At 40.7% G+C, this 21291-nt stretch overlaps 1 protein-coding gene across 1 annotated transcript in view; it reads right to left on the bottom strand.

The window, feature by feature from the left end:
• Positions 1-20382, bottom strand: part of fhip1aa (FHF complex subunit HOOK interacting protein 1Aa) — a 25440-nt gene extending 5058 nt beyond the window's left edge. Inside the window, exons 1-9 of the mRNA XM_026302591.1 lie at positions 20132-20382; positions 10353-10409; positions 8355-8566; positions 3963-4634; positions 2544-2702; positions 2322-2408; positions 1488-1655; positions 911-990; positions 522-736 (exon numbers count right to left, since the gene is read on the bottom strand). Of these exons, the coding sequence (XP_026158376.1) occupies positions 522-736; positions 911-990; positions 1488-1655; positions 2322-2408; positions 2544-2702; positions 3963-4634; positions 8355-8462 (1489 nt within the window). The 5' untranslated portion in view covers positions 8463-8566; positions 10353-10409; positions 20132-20382. The remainder of the gene's footprint in view (positions 1-521; positions 737-910; positions 991-1487; positions 1656-2321; positions 2409-2543; positions 2703-3962; positions 4635-8354; positions 8567-10352; positions 10410-20131) is intronic.
• Between the last annotated feature and the right edge of the window lie 909 nt (positions 20383-21291).

Consider the following 21291-nt stretch of genomic DNA (forward strand, 5'->3'; position numbering starts at 1 on the left):
TCTGTTCTTCTCCCTCCTGACTGTTCAGCACTAGAAGTAAGCTTACAACATCCACTCAGTCTTATGGAGTTAATGAAGAATAAAAGCTTCTGGATGAAGCAAGAAAATTCTGACTATTACAAAGATGTAATTTAAAACCCTCAAAGTAAACCAATCTTAGAGTACCTGGAAGGGACAAGGAAGGTGAACAGTAAAATCTTTACTAAAACTGTCCCTTGTAAATATCGATCAACCTCCAGGTTAAACTTTGACCTACAGTGCATGCAGTTTCCGACTGTGTGAAAATTCATACTGATGTTTTGTCATAACTTTTGGTTTGATCTTTGGTTTGCGTCTGATCATTTGAACCCTGTCCTGTCTGACTGCACAGTAGCAATGCCACCATAGTTCCAGTTTATAGCAATTAACCGTAACTACACTTTTAATATTATCCATTAAAAGAATGTCCATAACTGGAAAAGTTAAGTTCCAAACTGCAATATACCAAGCAAAACTTTCTGCCTGTGTACTTTCCCTATTACCTGTGGTAAGAGGAATCGTGCTGGTGCTGACATGAGTCTCTACACCCTTGGAAAAGAGGATGGAGTCCAGCTGTCGGAGGGGTGGGGGGCTGTGATCAGGTGAGCAGCAGGATGGTGTTAATGCCAGGATCTTTGCTGCTGACACAGAGTAGCAGTCCCTCTCCCTCACCACACGTCTCTGACTCAACATTATGTGATTACAGGGGATCAGGTACCTGGGGAGGTAGATGGGAATGGATCCCATTAGGGAAAACAATGGGTGGTCATGGGGGAAGGAGGACCAGATGCCAACAAGTCTGCATGGTTAGAGGTGGAGGATAAACGCTCTTCATATCAGAAACTAATCAGATATGCCAGATTTTATATATGGGAGCATGAGAGTCACTCACCTCAATATGAGCTGCAGCATCACATCTTCACAGCATAAGCCAATGAGAGTGCGGAAAAGTGCCAGCGACACAGTGCCCAACTGTGTTGAATAGAAAGACACAGCAAAACGTATTACAACAAATAAGAATGACAGATGAAACAATCAGTAGTCAAAGGGACAAAATGTTGAATATTTGCATGTTAGTCAAGGTCAAAAATGTAAACAGAAGATATGTTTCTTAAAGCTGCTGTTACCAAGCACACAGGTAAACAGCAACGTAGAAAGACATAATTCATTTGTTGATTTATTCATTGTTATTGATGATGATCTACCAAAGCATCTGAAAAAGATGCTCCAGTTTATATCACAGTTTCACATTTACGAACAGGATAAGATGCTGCATCACCATAGCAACTATTTGCCAGCTTTGATTTAATGTCTCACCATGAGTACCAGAGACTCTAGAGCACTTTTCAAATCTAAAAAAAAAAAAAGTTATTAAACATGACTCATACTGTGTTGTGAGTAGTGAGCAGTATATGTGCTTTATTAGAAAACATCAGCGTTCTTGGAAGTTTGCTGGGTTCGTCCTGTACCTGGAAGGGAGTGTTGATGCGGCTGACCAGAGTGTCTAAGATGTGGACGTTCTCGTGGCGGTGGAGGAGGATAAAAGAGAGGAAGGTCTGCAGCAGGGCTGGTTCAGAAATGCTTCTCAGGAAGAGGTCGAGGTACGCTGTGGTAGTCATCACCTCCTCCAGGGTCAGCTAAATGAACATAGCAATCATTAGTCAGCAAATAAGTGTGGGGTCCACTTAAAAAACATATAAATCATCATGGCAGAGAGGAATGATTTATTATGAGGGAGCAGATACCACATATACAACTTGTAGCAAGCTACTGATATATCCTTATACACGTGAGTATGAATTTGAGATGGAAGATTAAATATACTGTATATCATTAGATATTACTGTATATCTATACAGATAAATGTAAATGCAGTGCTATGTGAATTTAATACTACATGGTCATGATTGATTAAAGGTAATAGCTTGACATTTTTAGAAAATAATCTTTCTTGCCCCAGTTTTAATACCACTCCCATGTCTGTGCATTAAATATGAAGCTACAGGCTGGAGAAGGTGGACCTACAGTTCCATATGTACCAAGTAGCTATTCTCCTTTTTAGTCCCATCCATACACACACATAATACAAAACAGTGCTGTGCAGTGTGTGACAGTTTTCAAGCCTTTATTTTACAAACCACCTCCTGTAAAATTGGCAGCAGTTAAAATGACATCCACAACAGTAAGTTTAGTCACTGAGGAGAATGGCAAATGTTTAACCACCAACAAACCCAGGAATATGCTGTCTACCTGTCCAAATGATGTATTACATGGAGGTGAAGACCAAAAGGAAGTGTACTGACCTTGTGGAGAGCTGGTGCTAGGACAGGCACCAGGAACCCATTGTTGATATAACTAACCAACTGATTTCTGATATCAGGGTGTGCCACCTGGGAACAGTGAATATAAAGGCACATGTCAGGAAAGGCTGCTCTTTAGTGGGAAGTAGAAACCATATACTATGTGAATACATTTTGCATGTGGCAGAGCCTTGCGCATTTTGCGGCTTTATCACACATGCTCACCTGAGTCACAGCGTTGCAGAATTCCAGCGAGTTAAGAAACTGGACAAGTGACGGCATCAGCAGCCAGTCCTCTCTGTGCAGACAGTGCCACTCTTCATTGGGAACCTCCAGCTTGGTGGGCAAAGAGGAATACAGGCCACTGAGCCCGGTGGCTAGCACCTGAGAGGAAAGAGAAATGCCAATGAAAGATAAGGTCACAAGCTAGTTTGGTATAACTGTTAAGTAGTCAGTTATTTTTTGTGTTAGCCACACTCTGGTGATCCTGTGGCTTTTCCCATAACACCACTAGAAAGTCAAAGTTTTCACTCATCTTAAATATGTCACCATGTCCTAAATAGACTGGCACAAAATGTTTGCCCAGACGATATAATTTACCGACTCTGGCGATTGCTTGACATTTCATCTATTGCCAGCATGAATATAATACTGCTCAGCTGTTAATCTCCACAAAACTACAATTTGAAGAAGTTCTGTAAGACGTTTTAACTGTGTTATAGAAAATGGAAAACTATCCACTGATATAATGAAAAAAAATCTGACGTGAAGAGATTATGGAGAGAATATTATGGGCTACATTAAAGAGTAATGATGCGGTGTACGGATGGCATAAATGATACATGCACAGCTCCTCTGCTGTCAGTTTTACCTTCACAGCTTCACACAACAGATTTATAACAGTATTTACTTCTTCTTCTTCTTTTCCTTTCGGCTCTCCAAATGAAAATACTATTTGCAAATCATTTCTTCTCAGCTTCTTCATAATGTTATGCAGATGTATGCACAGCATGGGAGTAGCCTACATATAAACCAGCCTGCTTCTCCTCACATAAGACAGCACATATATGGATTTATGCCTCCTACAGGTCAGCTCAGAGGCCTGAATAAAAGTTTGAGCTGCACAGTATTTTACTGCACTCTTGCAATAATCACCATGATATAGTAGCAAGCACACTAATTAATGCATGAATAAATTCTGTCTTTTCTTAGTGAAGAATTATTGAAGAAGCATTTGCAATGGTGTTGTTTAAACAACAGAGGCTATGTCGGTGCAGTTTAATTTAAGTCTAAGGATTAGACAGTTTTTGTACCCATGCTCTATAGGATTATCCTTGTAGTCTTCCAGTGAAACCAATTAAAGTCGGATTCCTGCCATTGTATGAAAAGCTATTTTTCAATGCCCAGTCTGCCTCTGCATGCAAACGGCTTTATTTACATGGAATTGGCACACAACCACGTCATATTTCTATGTATCTAGAGACGTTTTAACCTGTGTCAAGCGGTTTATTAGGGACAGAATAATTCATTTCACAGAAAAGTTGGTTTAATATTTAACTAAAAAGAGAGGGACTGCGTCTGGGAAGACACCAAAACCACGAACAGAACAAGAACAACAAAAAATTACAAATTTTTGGGACTGACCGGGCAGAAGAAAGTATTCTGTGCAATGTGTTTGGCCACTCGCTCATTCTCAGAAGACAATGACATAATGAGCAGGAGGGCGTCTCTGGCCTGCTGGCCCACTGTACCCTCTCTGTGGATGAAGGGGATGAGCAGAGAGAAGATGAGGAAGTTGGTGGCTCCCTGGTCCTCACTGGTGTGAAAAAACAGCTCCAGAATTGAAGGGTCCTTTGCCAGAATGCAGCACAGCTGGTTGAGCAGCAGCACCAGCTCGGCTTCGACGGCAGGCGCCGTCGTGTTTGAACACGTGGACAGCAGCATCATGAGAGGCCGCAGGACAGGTTTGTGATGCAGCAGAGGCTGGCGTGCCTGCCCCACCAGCATCTCATACATCTTCAGCTGCTCTAGTTTCATGTCGTCTGTGAACTCCCTTCGGAGGCTCCACACAAAGAGGCGCTCCATCACATTCTCCATCACCACAAACTCCAGGATGGGGCCCATGGCTCCAGCTTGACCACTGTCTTCTTCTATCAGTAGGAACAGCATGTGCTCCACATAGTTCTGTACCGCGCTTGCCTCGTCTCCGGGAATAGTGCCAAAACGAACGCCACTGGTACTGAGGTTGATGACACCCAAAGAGGGGAGGGTGGAGCTGCTGCGCAGGGGATCATGCTTTTCTAAGATCTTTACCACCTACAATAAGAGCAAACGGGAATATTACTGAACTGATACTAACTATATATTCTTTTTACTTTTCAAGCAAGAACCACAGGTACAAATTTTGCAAAATCCCAAGTTATTATTCCTCTGCTACACTGCAACTACATCCAAATAGAAAAACAAAATGCTGCAGACTGGAAATGATCCAGTTAGTCTATTATCTCCTTAGTTGAAGGTGTGCACCTGAGAGATGACTAGAAAACAGCGGTGGAGCAAATCATATAATTGCATATACAGCAGATCAACCGACTGATCAAAGCTTTCAATCAATCTCTGTCCTGTATTTCTTTCTGAAAGTAGAAAATCAAAACCTTATGTTTGAAAGGGGTCAAATCTTGATATTGAAGACAAATAAATTCTGTGCATGACAAACACATCTGCTGATAGTTAGCATGACCAGTCATCTTTTTAGAGATGTATCAGGAAGACCAATACTGACATTCTTCTAAATCCAATAATAAAAAAATAATAAAAAAAAGATTGTTTGGACATAAAACAGCTATGTTCATTACCAAATATGAAAAAGAATCTTGCTTACTATCCTTCTCATTGCATATTTCAGTTTATGTTATGTTTCAGTTAATCTTATTTATACAGACAGCACCTGTATAGCGTGTTAAATTAAAAACTGATACATAGCAGGTAAATGTATTTACTTGACTGTGACAGGTTAAGTATCAACAAATAAAATGTGTAAATAAACCAGCAGTACAGTACAGACCAACTCAGTTTGGAAGCACAGTCAATTGTGTATCCAATCCCTTGTGTGTCCTCTGTGCAGAAACCAGAGTCACAATAATGGAGCCAGTGTCCCCAGCCTGCGGCTGCTGCCATGACAATGACTGGCTGTGAACAAGTGAACTGGGCATGGCTGATGGAAACAAGAGAATAGAGTTTGTAATTTCTGCCTAGGCCCAACGGGGCCTGGCCCAGAGGTCTGAACCTCAGGGACCTGCCCATTTCAGGATCTCCAGCCATTATTAAAGTGACAGGGCAGGATTTCACTTTTACTGGATCGCTTGCAAAAGCACTCAAGCTTATGGTTTATTAAACCATGATGCATGTAGAGTATGTATATGACTTCCAAAGCAGCTGTTAGTAATCATGACTGTTTGTTTGTATCCAGTTTAGGTCTAACAGTGCTGACAGATGATAGTTTGCATCACCAGGCAAAATATGGTTCACAGCCTCGGTCAATGAGCCTTGGATTTAAAAAATGTGACCAAGCACTGTGCTCCAGCTGAATCAACACCAACAGGACCAGGCTTTGATTTTTAGTCAGGACAAGCTTTAAAACGTACCCAGCTGCAAAATAGGTGTTGACAACAGTGGTGTGGGTTATGAGAGGTTACAGCAGATATTGTGTCCCTATTACCACACTCAATGCCCCAACATTTTTGGTTCAGGGATCTGCCTCCTCATGACAAAACATCTTTATTTGATCGTTGTTCAAAAAAAAAAAAACTGTAGTTTTTACCTCATCTTCATTACCAGCACTAAGGTGCTCTTGAGCAAAGTCCTTAAGCCCCAGCAGCTCCAGTGGAACTCAGATTACACTGTGGTTATACTGGGCTGCTTTAGAACTTAATATTGAGAATTTAACTTAACTAAAAGAAAAAAAGATGAGAACATAGTGCTGCTGCTTTTGCAGTTTCACATTTGCTGATGCGTTTTTATAAAACTGCTGGAGTCAGTTTGTACAGAACAATGAGTGTGAACTCATATTTTATGCATTATTCATACAATATGACATTTGCCGTGTCACAGTCAGGTTGTGCTCTGAATTGCCAATTTTAAGATGTTGACATTGCAAAAATAAAATAAGATTCAGAGATTCAACACAAAGTAGATTAGTTTCAAACTTTTACACACACAACCTCTGTAATTTGAATTTAGTTGACAGACGTCCAAAAAGGAAATTTTGTTATAACCAGCAGAACACGCGGGACGGGAGCAGGGACAAAGCTAACTTAACTGACACACACTTTTACTACTTCCTCTGGCTCGATCTGCTCTTTGGTCTGATGTCTGAGAAGTAAACTTGAGTACGATGATATTATTAAATATACACTGGATGAGGGTGTTTCAACATAGACACAACATGGTGGTATTTTAGTTGTGAATGAAATGACTCAGTAACTCAGAAGAGCCTTAGTGATAAGTAACAAACTGCTCCCACTGAGCACAGTTAAAGATTGTTGGCAGCCACAGCAACATATCACTTTGCATGTCACAACAAACACAATGAGCTCTGTGAGGCCTGGACAGCAGCAGATAAGACACAGAACATAAAACTAATCTTTCAGCTCTGAAACAGGCAGAGCTTCTTACACAGGGACAAAGCCAATATTACTTACAACATGTTACTCAGATTTCAAGGCTTTCCGAACTCAAACCGAAGTCAAGAGCCCCTCTCATCAGGCTTCAGACTAAGCATGAAAATAAGAGAGTGGAGCATTGTGCTGTCAGTTTGGCTAAAGCAAAACAAAAGTTAACCTGGAACAGAAGCTGGAAGTAACCAGTCCCTGATATTTTTGATTACAACAACCTCTGTCCCAGTTTAACAGACAAATCCATCAATCCACGCATCTCGGTTGTGTAATTCTCCTATTCCAAAAACAACAAATACCATTAGAACACATTTCTGAGCGGAGGGGGACTTTAACAGGGCCTACAATGAAATTTACACATGGATTAAAACACACAACGTCCGACCAAATAATGCAGCTAATCCCTACATGCCTACCTAGTATTTAACTTAATGAAAAAACAGTGGAATTCATCCACTTAATTTAGCTGCCAGCACCACACAGCCTCCTCCCTGACAAAAGGGTCAGACCCCACACTGACAACCACTAGTGTTGACATAAATGCAGCTGACAGTTACAACACACATTTGTATCCCCTCAGCGTCTGGCCAGTCTAACACGTATGTCAAAGCGTATAACAAGAGAGTAACATTTTTCAGCTCAGTGTGGGAGGAGTAGGACTAGCACTTGCTGCCAGGTCCCACGGGGGTGAACAGGGACACATGCTGCTGCAAAGAGCCAAGAGACCAAGATGGTCGGCTCCACGCTGCCAAGATTCCCCTGGCCATGACCACGCTGCAGTTTGTTGGGACTGGAGTAAGCCAGTCACTTTCTACTGTCAGGATTTCCAGAAAAAGTTAGGGTGAATGTGTGGTTTTATAAATAACACTGCACAACGGAGACAAAATAATGTTAGTTAATGAAAACACAGTGGAATGTATTCACTTCATTTAACTTTCAGCACTGAAAATCTCTTATTAATCTGCTTACACACATATGCACCCTGTGATGAGTGGCAGCAGGGCAAACAGCCAGCCTGGTTCGCTCCAAAGTTCAAAAAGACACCTCTAACCTCCCTAATTCACACATTGTTTTGCACTTGCTTCATATACAAATGTTAAATTGGTTTTTTGAGGTTTTACTGGAAGTTACATGCTGCCACTTCTCCCATAGTGTTGCTGTCATTGTAAAGTTTTCTAGCAGCCAGCGCCAATCAGATGAAAAACCTTTTAAAAAATTACAGAATTCTCAGCACAAACACAGTCGTTTTCACTTGCTGGTTTGTGTGAAGACAAAGAGGAAACTACTAATTTCAGATATATGCTCAAATTCCTTTTCATAAATCATGGGACCTTTGATTTAGTTATTTAGTGCTCTATTTTACCTGAGCCCAGTGGTTCTTGAACACAATCATGCAGGTTTCTGGATCCACCCCTTTTAAGACCACAGACTCTCTGTCTCGGTTTCCATTGGCAACCATGGAGGCCATCATGGTGACCAGATCATACGTGGGTTAAACCATGTCATAGGCAGGAGAGGGAGGACTGCTCACTGGGTGCAACCATAATCACAGGATGAGGAATAATCACAGAGGACCTGAGGAGAGAAAAAAACAACACACGCACATAATCAAACATGGAGCCATAAAAAGCTGCTTCATAAAACAGCAACATAGATGTAATGAAATGACTGGAGACTGTAGCACATTGCTCTCCCACTCTGCTGCTGCCTGGCTAGACAGCAGCTATGACAGGCATGCAGGAAAGAGAACAATAACAGGCAAAGTTAGATGACACAGTTGAAGGGAGAAAGAGACACATCTTGCTTGACTTTGGCTCAGAGAGTTGCCTGTTGCACTCTGGACTTCGGACTGAGCTGTCAAATTGCTTTCGAATTACCTCAGACTCTTACAGTGGATCCTGCAGGCCCCCTTGACATCACTCTCATTACAAAAACATTTGTTGACATTACACCCAGTCACTGGGTGTGAGCTACTCTCACTGAACAGGGGGAAAAAAAGAAGATTGCTTATTTGGATGTAAAATATGTTTCTATCATTTTACTTAAAAATAGCCAGAGGGCAGCTTTGCAGATGAGTTCCAACACTCACACTGGCACAGTGGAAATCTAGACGATGCCCAGAAAGGAATTAATTTATTGTTTCCTTTGGAGAGGAAACTACTGGAAAGTTTGATTCAGCTGAAACAAGACAGAAGTTTTCTTTGACAACACTGGGAAAAGAGAGACTCTAGTGGTTTTTAAAACAACATAATATGAGATGTCAAAGATAAATCCAGTTCTCTTCTATACTTCATTTGGTTTCCAGCCCATGTTGCAGGAGGAAGGATGTTAGGATGTGGCTCATCTCCCCATGTTTCCTCTACTTACAGCCTGTGACTATTGGTGACAATTTTCATTAATCTGCAAGGATGTCACATGTATCTGAAAATAGCAGTCACATTCAGGAGCTCCTACATACAATCTCTCCAACAAGTGAAAACATTTAACAAAAGAGGCAGTCTACGGCCCCAGCGGCTTTGTCAGACTGTACTTAGGCACAGCTTCATCCTTCTCCACACTCGAACATGTACTGAAGTCAATTTTATTTATATACACCAATATTACGATTCTTTATCTGTACAATATCTCACACCCTTCATTCTCAGACCCTCAAATAAAGGGAAACATCCTCAGAGGGAATGGAAGAGGGATCCTTCATCCAGGATGGACACACACACACAATAAGCAAAACTAAATTTTTCACCTGATGAAGGCAAGATAAGAAATAGTTTTTGAGCTATTTCACACAAAACCACGAATGTCAACCTCATGGTGGCCTTAGGGGGAAATGTGAGTTTATCCTCATGGACCATGAACGTCTGTTCAAAATTTCATGAAAATCCATCAAACAGTTATTGACATATTTCAGGACCAACTGATCTAGAGGCCTAGTGTCATGTTGTTTATATGGCAAAAACTAACTCATTACCCCAAAACTCTGGGGCTATGAGACAAACATGACATAAAGACAAACTTAAACACTCACAATACAGGATGAGGCAAACTGTCACCACAGGGGATCAACTGTAAACCATGTTGCAGCTGCACGCCAAAAATACCAAATCAGGGCCTCTAGCTCCTGCCCCTCCAATGGCCTCCTAACCAATCACAGCGCACTCTCCTTTTGAATTGACTTTGCCTCACTATTACAGAAACATCCCTATATACCACAGAGTTTAGGCACAAGCAGGCACAGAGTCAGTCCTTCACCATCTGCTTTTAATTAAGAGAGCGTACCGACTGGTTGGATTCTTGGAAAGGAATGTAGAAGCAGTGGCGTATGTGTCAGACTGTGTGTGTATGCGTTGATGTGGTTCCTTACCTTCGCTGAACCATCTTTAGGACGGGTCTCTAATCGGATGAGGACCACATTCTTTCCCTGTTGTGACAACAGCAACAGAAAACAGAGATATGAAAATATGTCAAGAGTAGAGCGGGAAGTGAGTGTCCATGTGAAAGGCGAGGCATGGTGGGAAATGACTGGACATGAGTAAGCTGCTCCGAGCGCCACTTGGATGGAGACGGAGAGGAGGAGGGAACGAGGGAGGGAGGAGAGCAGAAGGGGCAGGGAGGGAAGAGGAAAAACATCTAGAGAAAAGTAGGAGGAACAAGAAAAACGACAGCAACAGTGTTTAACGTACATAAAAAGAAAAGAATAAACCAACAGTTCTGTGGGGGTTCATCTTGAATATCACATCCTCGTGGTTTATTGTACCCCTCTCTCTCTCTAAACTGACAACTACCAAACGAATAAGGCAAAATGGTAAAAGATGCTTTTATAAATAAACTAACACAGCCTCATAATGCCTCCTTCACAGAAGAGTAACACCACTGCCACCGATACAACTGGCACCCTTCTCAGCTGGAGGAGGCCCATTCCTCACCAACATTACAACTGCCCTCTCCACCATAACAACTTGAGCCACTGTGGGTCAAGAATAAATGTTCAGACTGTGTGTAATCTGCGTTGGCCAGAAACAAATGAAAAATCTGGGTCTCTTTGAAAAAGATGCAACCAACACATTGTGTCGTGTAAACGGACTGAGGAGGAGACAGATGGTGTGTGTGGGTGAGTGTGTTAAAGAGGAGTCATCAGAGGCTTTTTCATGTTGGTTCTGTGCTTTGCCATGGACACAATTTTGCCCCTGGCTGCAGAGAACAGCAGCCACCTATGATGCCTAACAACCTGCTCTACCAACTGTTTTTCACCTGTTCGACTAAACAGATGAACATTCATTCAACATTCAGTCCAACTTACAGCTCAGCCTCATTTTCTGCAGCTCAGTTGTTGGGGTTCAGCTGTCTCGGTGTTGGCGCAGCTGCTCGAGTTAATGCTGACTTTGTGTTTTGTTTTGAGCCTCTGAAGTTAAAAAAAATGTTGCTTGTTCTTTCAGTTGTACAACAAACAAGAAGATTAGCTTTAGGTAAGCAGTGATTAGTTCCTGTCAGACAACAATGCACTGGCAGCAGCTCCTCTCACATATGCCCCATTTTGTACAGCGTAATTCTTTTTAGTCTTGAGCAATCTGCCAATTAGGTCAAGATTTCCAACACACCACAAGTGAGACTGTGTACCAGCCCCTTATAACACCCTAAACAAGCTCATCAAAGAAAGCTACTTGTTTTTTGAAAAATAAATTGTGCAGGCCTATAAATTTAAGTCCTCTACCCTGCACTCTAATGTACAATACCTGCTGTCACACAGAGGGAGTTCCCACAGTTACCCAGAAGACACTGCTCTACTTGCTCAAAATGATCTCAAATACAGTAAATCCAGAAATGGGACAAGCGCAGCACATGCCACATTATAGGCCTTTAAAAATACATCTTTTGTGTGTGAGTTAGTCAATTGCCTCTGAAATAATAGTGTTGTGTGCATGCATTCATCTGTCTCATTACTACTCAGGGCTCGCTGGGCTTCCCCGATTTGGTAATTTGCAACTATCCAGTTAAGGTAATTTGATAATTACATGTATTTCTTTGCCTTCAAGCTTCCACAGCAGAAGACACAATCAACAGAGCAGAGAAATCCAGACTGGGATTTCCCTCTGTGAAGATACAGTTACCTACACCCACAGACATACTCTACATTCACTACTATGTTTTTGTTTTGTTTTTTTTTGTTATAGAACTTTAGGTGTTTGACATCACAGGGTGACATTTTTTCAGATACACACAATTTCAAGTCAAGATTTCTTTTGAACAATGCTTTTAAACAATTCTTTCATTAGTATATTAACAATACAGATGTCAGTGATGAAGATGATGATGATGATGAGGCCCCGGGATTTTTTTTTTTTGTTTGTTTTACTCTGCATTGTTTCAGCATCTTTGAAGTCAGGCTGAATGGACGTGGGAAATAGTGTCATTACAAATAAAATCAGGGAGACAGAAAGTTGTTATGTGCTAAGAGAGAAACTACAGCACTGCAGCACACTCATTGTTACCATGATATTTATCTGCTGTAAGCTTTGATGTATTTATTATATCCCTCTATTCTCTTCCTATTGACTTCATACAAAACAAACTCTCTTTGATTTATTCTTGGTGCGAGGCCATGAAGATTTTAAAAAGAGCAGTTACACCAAGAGTTACCAGCTTCTTAAATATAAATAACTAAATCTAATGCAGTCTAATACAAAAGGTTTGCAATAAATACCAACTTTATGAGGGTGATAATCACTATTTAGTTTTCAACTTTCAAACACAAAGTCAGTGCAGCCAGACCTACTTTGAAACTGGCTGACATCCAAACTCTGAAAGACATTAACTCCAGTGTTTTTGAGGATTTACAGTTGGCAAAATGGAAGAGTTATGTGCACACTAGAATATAAACACTTGATGCAAGAAAAGTCCAATACATGCATCTTTAATTTGAGCTGTTTCACCAGCTCATGAGGAAACTATGCAGCTTTTTAGATAATGAAATGCTCCACGGTGTTTAAAAGCTAGTCACTAACTTTGCTTGCCTGCTATTTGTTATTGGATCAGTAAATGCACTGTGGGTTTTTCAACAAAAAAAATGTCTAAACACTGATAAAGGCTGACAGGATAGAAACCCGAAATAAAAAGACACCAAAAAGCTTCAGACATTTGAGTGGAATTGCAGATGTAGAAGTGATTTGTCATTGGAACCAACCCCTTTCACTTAATACCATTTGTTAATCATTTGATATAATTACTGCAAATTTAACTCTGACAGTCAGATTCAGTAGCAATGTCTTGTATACAACTAAACACACATATTTCTTCATTACATATAACTTTGCCTGGTATCTTTATCCTTGCTGTTTCTAATAATGGCAGTGTTTATGGGCTTCTATGAAGATAGCAAATATATCAGAGCTAAATCAGAGCTAATAAATTTCTACCAAAACAAAAGTTGCTAATTGCAAATTGTTACAGTACTTGAAGTAATTTTGATAATAAAAATACATCCAAATATGACCGACAGCTGGAATTTTCCATTCTGTTCAATGGGAATGGTTTTAGTGTTGAAGAGAAACAGGTTCTTGCCTCCTCGCTCCCTAAGCAAACATGATGACAAAACAAGAACATTGGCTTAGCTATAGTGTTGCACCAATTTTTCAGAAGGTCAGGAAGAATTAAAATAGGACATAAAACCCTGGGTTGAAAGGAGCGAACCCTTTGTAAAAAATGAAAGAAATGCTTGCCTCTAGAGCTTTTGTCCTGGTTTTTTTTTCCTGATGTGGCTTCTTATATTGCCAGCTTTCCTCCATTAGGGCTTCACACACAAACACACAAACACACAAACACAAACACACACACACACACACACAGGCGTGGTCTTGACAAATTGCTTAAAGGCAAGACACACCCTTTACTCAGAATAAAGATCATCTTTGTTGCTAAATAAATGTTTTAAGCATCAAGTTCATGGGCAGATTTGATCATCTTTGAGTTAAAAAACACATTTCATGAAAAAGTCATTTCCCAAACTTTTTTTTGGTTCTGTTTTGATTTAGCTGCGGCATTTTGGGTGCCAGGTAAAAGAAAGGTTTCATTTCTCCTGAGCCTAGAGTCAGTTTCCCCTCTGCTGAAGGTGGAGCTCCCAGAGGACAGATTGACAATGGCCAGGTGGTAGCTATGGTAACCCAGTGACAGACAGGCAAATTAAAGTGAGAGCAGCTGCTGAAATATTTAAGGGCACAGGTGAAGCCATTGAAAGACCAGATAGTGTCTGACCTGGATATTTATAGTCCTCACCATCCTCATCCTCATCAGCAACAGTGCAGAGAGGAAAATCCATTTTTTGATCTACGTCTCCATTATTCCTCTCAGCTACCAGGACACTGCCCACTGTGTCAGACCAGTCACCGTCACAAGACACAGACCTAGACTAAACTCATATTCAGAGCTGATTATAAATGACTGGAAAACCTCTAACTACTGTCGATTTCACTGCAAAGCACTTTCTGCAATTAGCTCCAGCCACAGAATATACATTTTCCTTGCAAATATGTGACAAACAGCAGATAGAAAAAAAAGAAAGAAAAGACGAATCCATCCAAGTTTATCAAATCATTCATTTGTTGTTTCTTTGTTGCTAAAAATAAAGCTCTAATAAACTTTGTTGAGCCATACATAAATCATACATTTCCACATGAAGTATTACAGACTTCAAAAGTTTGTCACAGGCTACTTCTGAAGGACACAACACCAGCCCAACGGGTGCTGAGTAATGTCTGTAACTAGCTTAGAAGATAAGACTGTGATTATGTAAGCACATAGTGTTGCTCCAACCTGCATGTCACTGGATATTCACATGCACATGAAAGCTAACAGGGTGTTGGCTGCTGTATTCGTACAGAAACTGGTTTCAGCAGACGCTCCTCCTGCTATATTGCTCAGTGAGCACAGGATTCATTAACATGTCCAAACACACAAGTGTAGTCTAGCTGGGAGGGAAGAAAATAAGAAACAAGAGAAGGGAAGGTGAATTAGCACAGCAGTAACATGGACCCTGAAGGGAAAAATAGACTCTTCCACATACTGGGCTCTATGTAAAGGAGAAAAGGCAAATCAGATGGTGCACGAGCCCTTGTGCTCCATGGCTAACACTGGACAGATCCGCTTCCTACGACGCTGCCAAAGTGTGACAGCCTCCTCAATACATGATGTGTGACATCCTCCTCCTAAATGTATGAGTTAGTGAAATTACTGTATGGGTGTACACCACCCACGCACCAACCTAAGGTATGACTTTGGATAACACTGAGAGGCCACGGAGAAAAAAAAAAAAAATCAGACCACACAAAGCATTTTTAAATTTGTGAAGCCAAAGTCATTACGAAATATTTTTTTTTAATTATTCAAAACAATTATTATTATTATCTGGTGCCAAACTAATAGCTGTTATTGAAAAGCATGCTGATGTCATCAAGTATGATATCGATCATATTCTTGGTATAGTAACATATGATAAATAGCACTGAAGACAGAGCAGCTGAGGCTGATGCAAATGTGTAGGTATTTGCTCATAAACCAAAGGGCTGTGTGAGGCTGATCTGCTTCACAATATTGACCCATGACTGCACCCCCATCCACACCTCCAACTCCACAATAACATTTGCAGACGATACAACAGTAGTGGGACTAATCTCAGACAATGATGAGACAGCACACCTACAAGAGGTGACACGTCGGGTTAAGTAATATAAGGACAACAACACAACTGAGCGCAGGAACCTCCATAAACTAGTGAAGGGCAACCCAGAGTATCGTTGTGTTGGAGCTCCCTAATCTCAAGACCATACATGCCTGCAGACTGAAGAAGAAGGCCAGTACCATGTTCATGGACATTACACACTGTGGAAATTGACTGTTTGAACCAGTGCTGTCTGGAAAAGGATTAATAAGCTCGAGGACCAACAAGATCAAAATGGGGAATAGCTTTTATCCTAGAGCTATGGCCTCCATCACCCCCTCAACCTCCCGGTCCGAGCCCACAACAGACCCCAAGATCTGTGAACACACACACATAAAACCACACATTAGTCTGCAACACAGGCACAGAGACTGCAGTGTGTGCACGCACATATGCACACAGATCTTTGTCTTTGTACTTGACTATCTCATCCTCTAACCATAACGCAGGAGCAGAAACACGATTTGTACTAAGACTTGACTGCCTCATTTTGCACAAATTGCACTAAGACTGTTTTTCATGGCACACTTAGTAGCAGGTTGTAAAAAAGCCTCACCGACTAAATGACTGCATTGAACGTACAGTATGTAATGTTAGCTGGTGATATCATTTCTGCTTTGATGTTGGTATGTGGAGACGTCAGTCTATCCCACATTACAATAAGCTTCTGTCTGTGATAAGAGTGTTTCTAGTGTGAATATATCCTATCTCGACTCCTGCTACTTCCTTTGTAGCTTGTTTGCATCACGTCTCACTCGCAGATAAAAAAAAAAGCCATGTTTGCATGAGGAATGGGACGTTTGTGAAGTTCAGAGATGTTTATCAGAGAGCAAGCTGCATCCCTGTACTCATGTAATTAGTCGACTGGGTGAAAAGAGATTCTGATATGAAATGGAGTCCCTTTAAAAATCTGACAGAGCTAACTGGCGTTTTGTTTTGAAAAGGGAAACAGTACATACCAAAATGTCTCTCGGGCTCATCTGCGTCAAATATTTGCTTGGGTGTGGATGACTGAACCTGTATTTTTTTTCTCTGCTCTGTTTTTCACCCTTTTAGGACTAACTCTTTTTTTCTGTCCTTCAAGCAACTGCACATTTCTATATGTTGAGACTTTTTCTCATATTTCATAAAGAGATGCAAATTCATGTTAACTTTGTGGACTGTACAAAAGTAAACACCAGCCTCTGCACCTGCACGAGTTTTCACTTCATGGCAGCTTTCCCAAGACAAGCTGCAGGCTCCATAAACATCTTATGTCCTTTCATTCCAGTTAAATCTATAACAATGGAAGTGGTTCAACGAGATTTAATAATGATCTCAATTCTTTTCACACCTTAAGATGAAGATGATGATAGGCTGATTTCAGCAGGTCAGTGTTTCTTTAGGCTATAACTGTTTGTCCAGTCTTAGTTTGACATTCAATTTTATCATGCATGTGAGAAAACGCAAAATATTTAAATCAACTATCTGTTTAACACACATTTTGTTCATTCAGTTATTTAGCTGACAGCACATATCTTCCCCTAAAACCCCAAACTCCAGCTTCATGCTTAGATCAGACATGAAAGTGGGAACAAGCTCCTTGTTACATTCGCAGAAAGAAAGTCAAAATGTGTAAAACCCCAAATAAGGTGACACTCCGTGCTGGGTCTTTAAGAAATGCTGCCAGTCATTGTTGCCACGTAGGTTTTGTGTTGCCTGTTACTTCTCAGGGTCAGCATTGGGGCATGACTGACTAGGGTGGGACTAATCTCAAGCATGGGACAAAGCTGAGCTGGGTGTGTGTGGTGATGAAGGGAAAATAGGCTGACACACACACACACACACACACACACACACACACACAAACAAACACACAAACACCTACTGGTATAGTGACTATAAAAACTGTTCGCTTTAATTTCTCCTGTTTCTAATTAAGTTGCAAAGGAATTGTTCTTCATGCTTTGATTTTTGCAGTGTTACCAATAAAGTCTGTATCTGTCAACTGCTTAGGCTATAAATATCAATTCTAACCAAACCACTATTAAAAGTCTCTCAGCAACACAACAGTGTTCACTATAGGCAACAGCAAGCAAATCCGATGCCAACCACAAACCTGTGACCTCAGTCTATACATCTGATTACCATTATTCACAGTCTACTGTGCTGTGAAGGAGCCTCACAGAGATCCTGTGGTTTCGGGTCTTAGCGATGATGTGAGCCAGATAGAATCTTCCCTGTGTGGGATTTAAGTCTAACTGCAATCCTACAGATTAGTGATAGCCACACATTCCTGTCATTCCTCAACAGTCCCAAGCAAAGTACCATAAAGTTTTGAAAATCCTTAGCTGTTCTGCATTTATGCTCAGCCTACACATGCTGTGGATGTGAATATGAAAAAAAAAAAAAAAAAAGACAGCTGAAATTTTGATCTTTTGGTAAGCACCCTGGAGGGGAACAGGCCCCACAGCATATATAACCGATTATCAACACTAAGCATTAGACTATATAGCTGCATTTATCTATCAAACAGTCTGAATGAGTCCATAGTAAACAGCTTGCCTACAATCATCAAAACCTCACACTTGTAAATCCTTTACAGTGATGTCATTAAAGAAATGCTGCCTGGGTATGTCTTAAATGGTGATAGTGCAAAGAAGCCATGACATATTTACACCCCTTCTCCTCAGAGCAGCCCAAAGTGCAGAAAAGAGCTGCTGGTTATGGACAAGTGGGCTTTAAACAGAATCCACAGGAAATAAACTTTTAGAGCCAGCAGCCTCATCTGCTGATGACACAGATGCTTCTGGGGAAGGAGACACTTGTTTTCTTAAAGGACAAGCAATTTGCCAAATAATGAGATGGAGATGGTGCAGCTGTTCTAACATGACCAAAGTAAAGGATTTTGGTCATGCGCTGACAGAGAGCTGCTTGCTCTGATGGGTGGGTGGGGTGTGACTGTGACCAAAAACCATTACTGCCTGGTCAATACCAGCAGAATCACAATCATCTCCATTACAACTGAGCAAACTCAATTAGATGATGGCATAAAAACTTTCCAATGAAAAGATCCTGAGAACAGTTTAATATTTAATATTAAACTGACATATTTAATATGAGAAAAGTAAAATGTATCAAAATACAGTCTGGGATAGACAATCATGGGAGAACTGTGCCAGATTTGTCCATTCAGTCGAAGTATTTAAAACATTTTTTTGATAGATGAGCAGTCTTGAGTCATTTCTTTAAGCCCACATGACAGAAATGCAAATGACTCACATGATAGTAAGATAAATATCACAGGGTTTCCAAATGTTCCATATACAAAATAAACAACGGGAACAGGGAAATTATAATAAGACCAAACAATGAACTGCTCAGTGTGAGAAAATAATAGTTAATAATTAGTCAGCAGTGAAATTCATTTCATATAAGAACTTGTAACAGCTTTATAAGTAGGCTGCCCAGCTTGCAAACAGACGTGCAAGCACACAAACACATGGTGGAAAACACAGCTTCCCTGCAGCAGAGCAATAAATCAGACACGAAACTCCTCTGATGATTTCTTTAAAGAGTAAAAATGTTAGTCCTTCATGTTTCACGCATTTTATCCCTCAAAAGCTGAAACAGCTCAGAGGTTACAGCGGGAGACTGGAATAACAACACTGATTTAGCAGGTGGAACAGAATACCTGCACAGGAATGACACGCATAGAGGATGGTCAGCCATGAAACATTGATGATGTTTGTTGGTAACTCAACACCACCGCCCCCCCTGTTTCCCTCTGGACACCTGATTCAAAGCTAAATTAGGGCAGAGGCCTGAAAGGTGAATCAGAAGAGCAACACTGGATGTCAGGCTTCTCTTATGTGGATGTAAAATTACTTATCCAGAAGGTAACAACAACAACAACAACAACAGCAGCAGCACAGGGATAGATTGGATATGGATGGAATAAGTCTGGGGACACTTGTGTAGGCTATCATGAAACCAGGTGTATTTGAAAGCATATTTTTAAGCAGCGGCTGGTTTGTTGTGTCTCTCCTAAAGCTGTAAGTATGACCAGAGACAGGGTGGATCTACTCCGTCTCTATGGTGAAACCCTACAAAGTGAAAACACAACAGAGAAGTAATCACGCACTTTTGTATTTCACTTCTTTAAATGTATAAAAATACAAAACTAGTGTTTGTTTTACTGGGAATCTCCCAAGTTGACCCAGCAGAGACCAGTACTTAGTACTTAGACCAGTAGTGTCTGGAGATTCCCAAACCTTCCACCAACCCGCACATGCCATTCAGGCTTTACAACTGTCAGAGAAAGCGCGCGCGCACACACACACAACCGCGCACGCACGGCCCAACAACACCAGAAATCACTGGCAATTTATATTTAACCAGTAAGTTTGACTCCAAAGTTAAAAATAAGACCAAGCGTTGTGTGTTTTACTTACCTTTGCACTGGAACTGATCCTCCGGTTGGATGGAAAGTGCGCACGGCGTCAGTTTGATTGGCGTCGACCAGCAACAACAAGTTTTTAACCACAAAACACGCACTTATTAGTTTTTAATCCTCTCAGGAATAAATACCAGCTTCGGTCTCGGTCACAGCTCCACAATGGCTCCTCCTTCAATACAAGTACACGGAGATATTACATATGCAACCAGCCTGCTTAACCTGGTCCGCGGCGCACACACATACACATATAGGTGAAACCGCACTAACCCTCATTTGAACGCTCCTCCCACTGAGAGCCACAATAGGCCACATCCACTGGAGGAGTGTTTTCATGTGTTTTCCATTTCCTAAGAGCTGGTCTCCTTCGTGAAAGTTAAAATTCTGACAGGCCACAAGCAGAGGTAGAAACTAGGCTCCATTTTTGAGTAGGACTATTTGTACTTTACTTCAGTATTTACATTTTCTGCCACAGCATATTTCAACCTCACTACCTTTCAGTATTGTACTTTTTACTCCACTACATTTATTTGTCTAAAGTACTTCAACTTCTAAGTACAAGATAATTAAAATTGGCTCCACCTTCCACTTCAGCTTTTACTTGAATAAACATTTGAATGAATGATTTTTAAAGGATCTGAGGTCTACTGGCTATAAATAAATAGTGCCTGTGCATAAATCACAGCAAAGGTATAAATCATTAGAGGAACACACTTTCTAGGCTGTACTGTATGAATATTATGGCAAATTATTATCAATATTTAATAATTAATACCAGTATTTTGATGAGGTGCCATCTGTGGGACAAAATAGTGAACTACAACAGCACTGAAAAAAGCTGCCTCTCATTTATTAAGTCTAGTTGGCCTTTTAAAATATTAATTTAATATTATATTATACATTTTCCTTTTGTATAAACATTAGTGTCATTTAAATAAGTTGAAACAAGTATCTCTGATCCCAATTCAGGTCAAATGAATCAGTATATTTCCACTAAGGTTGTGGTTCATAGTGACATAAAATCCTTTCCCTAAATGTCTCATTTCTGTGTAACACCCTTTATGGCTGTATATCTAGAGTTCATATGATAGTAAGCTAGATATTTGTTTTTTAACCAGGCTTATAGCGACATCTAGAGGAAAAGCAGTTGAATTGCAG

This window comes from Mastacembelus armatus, chromosome 1 (assembly GCF_900324485.2).
Source record: "Mastacembelus armatus chromosome 1, fMasArm1.2, whole genome shotgun sequence".
In the NCBI taxonomy this organism is placed as follows: domain Eukaryota; kingdom Metazoa; phylum Chordata; class Actinopteri; order Synbranchiformes; family Mastacembelidae; genus Mastacembelus; species Mastacembelus armatus.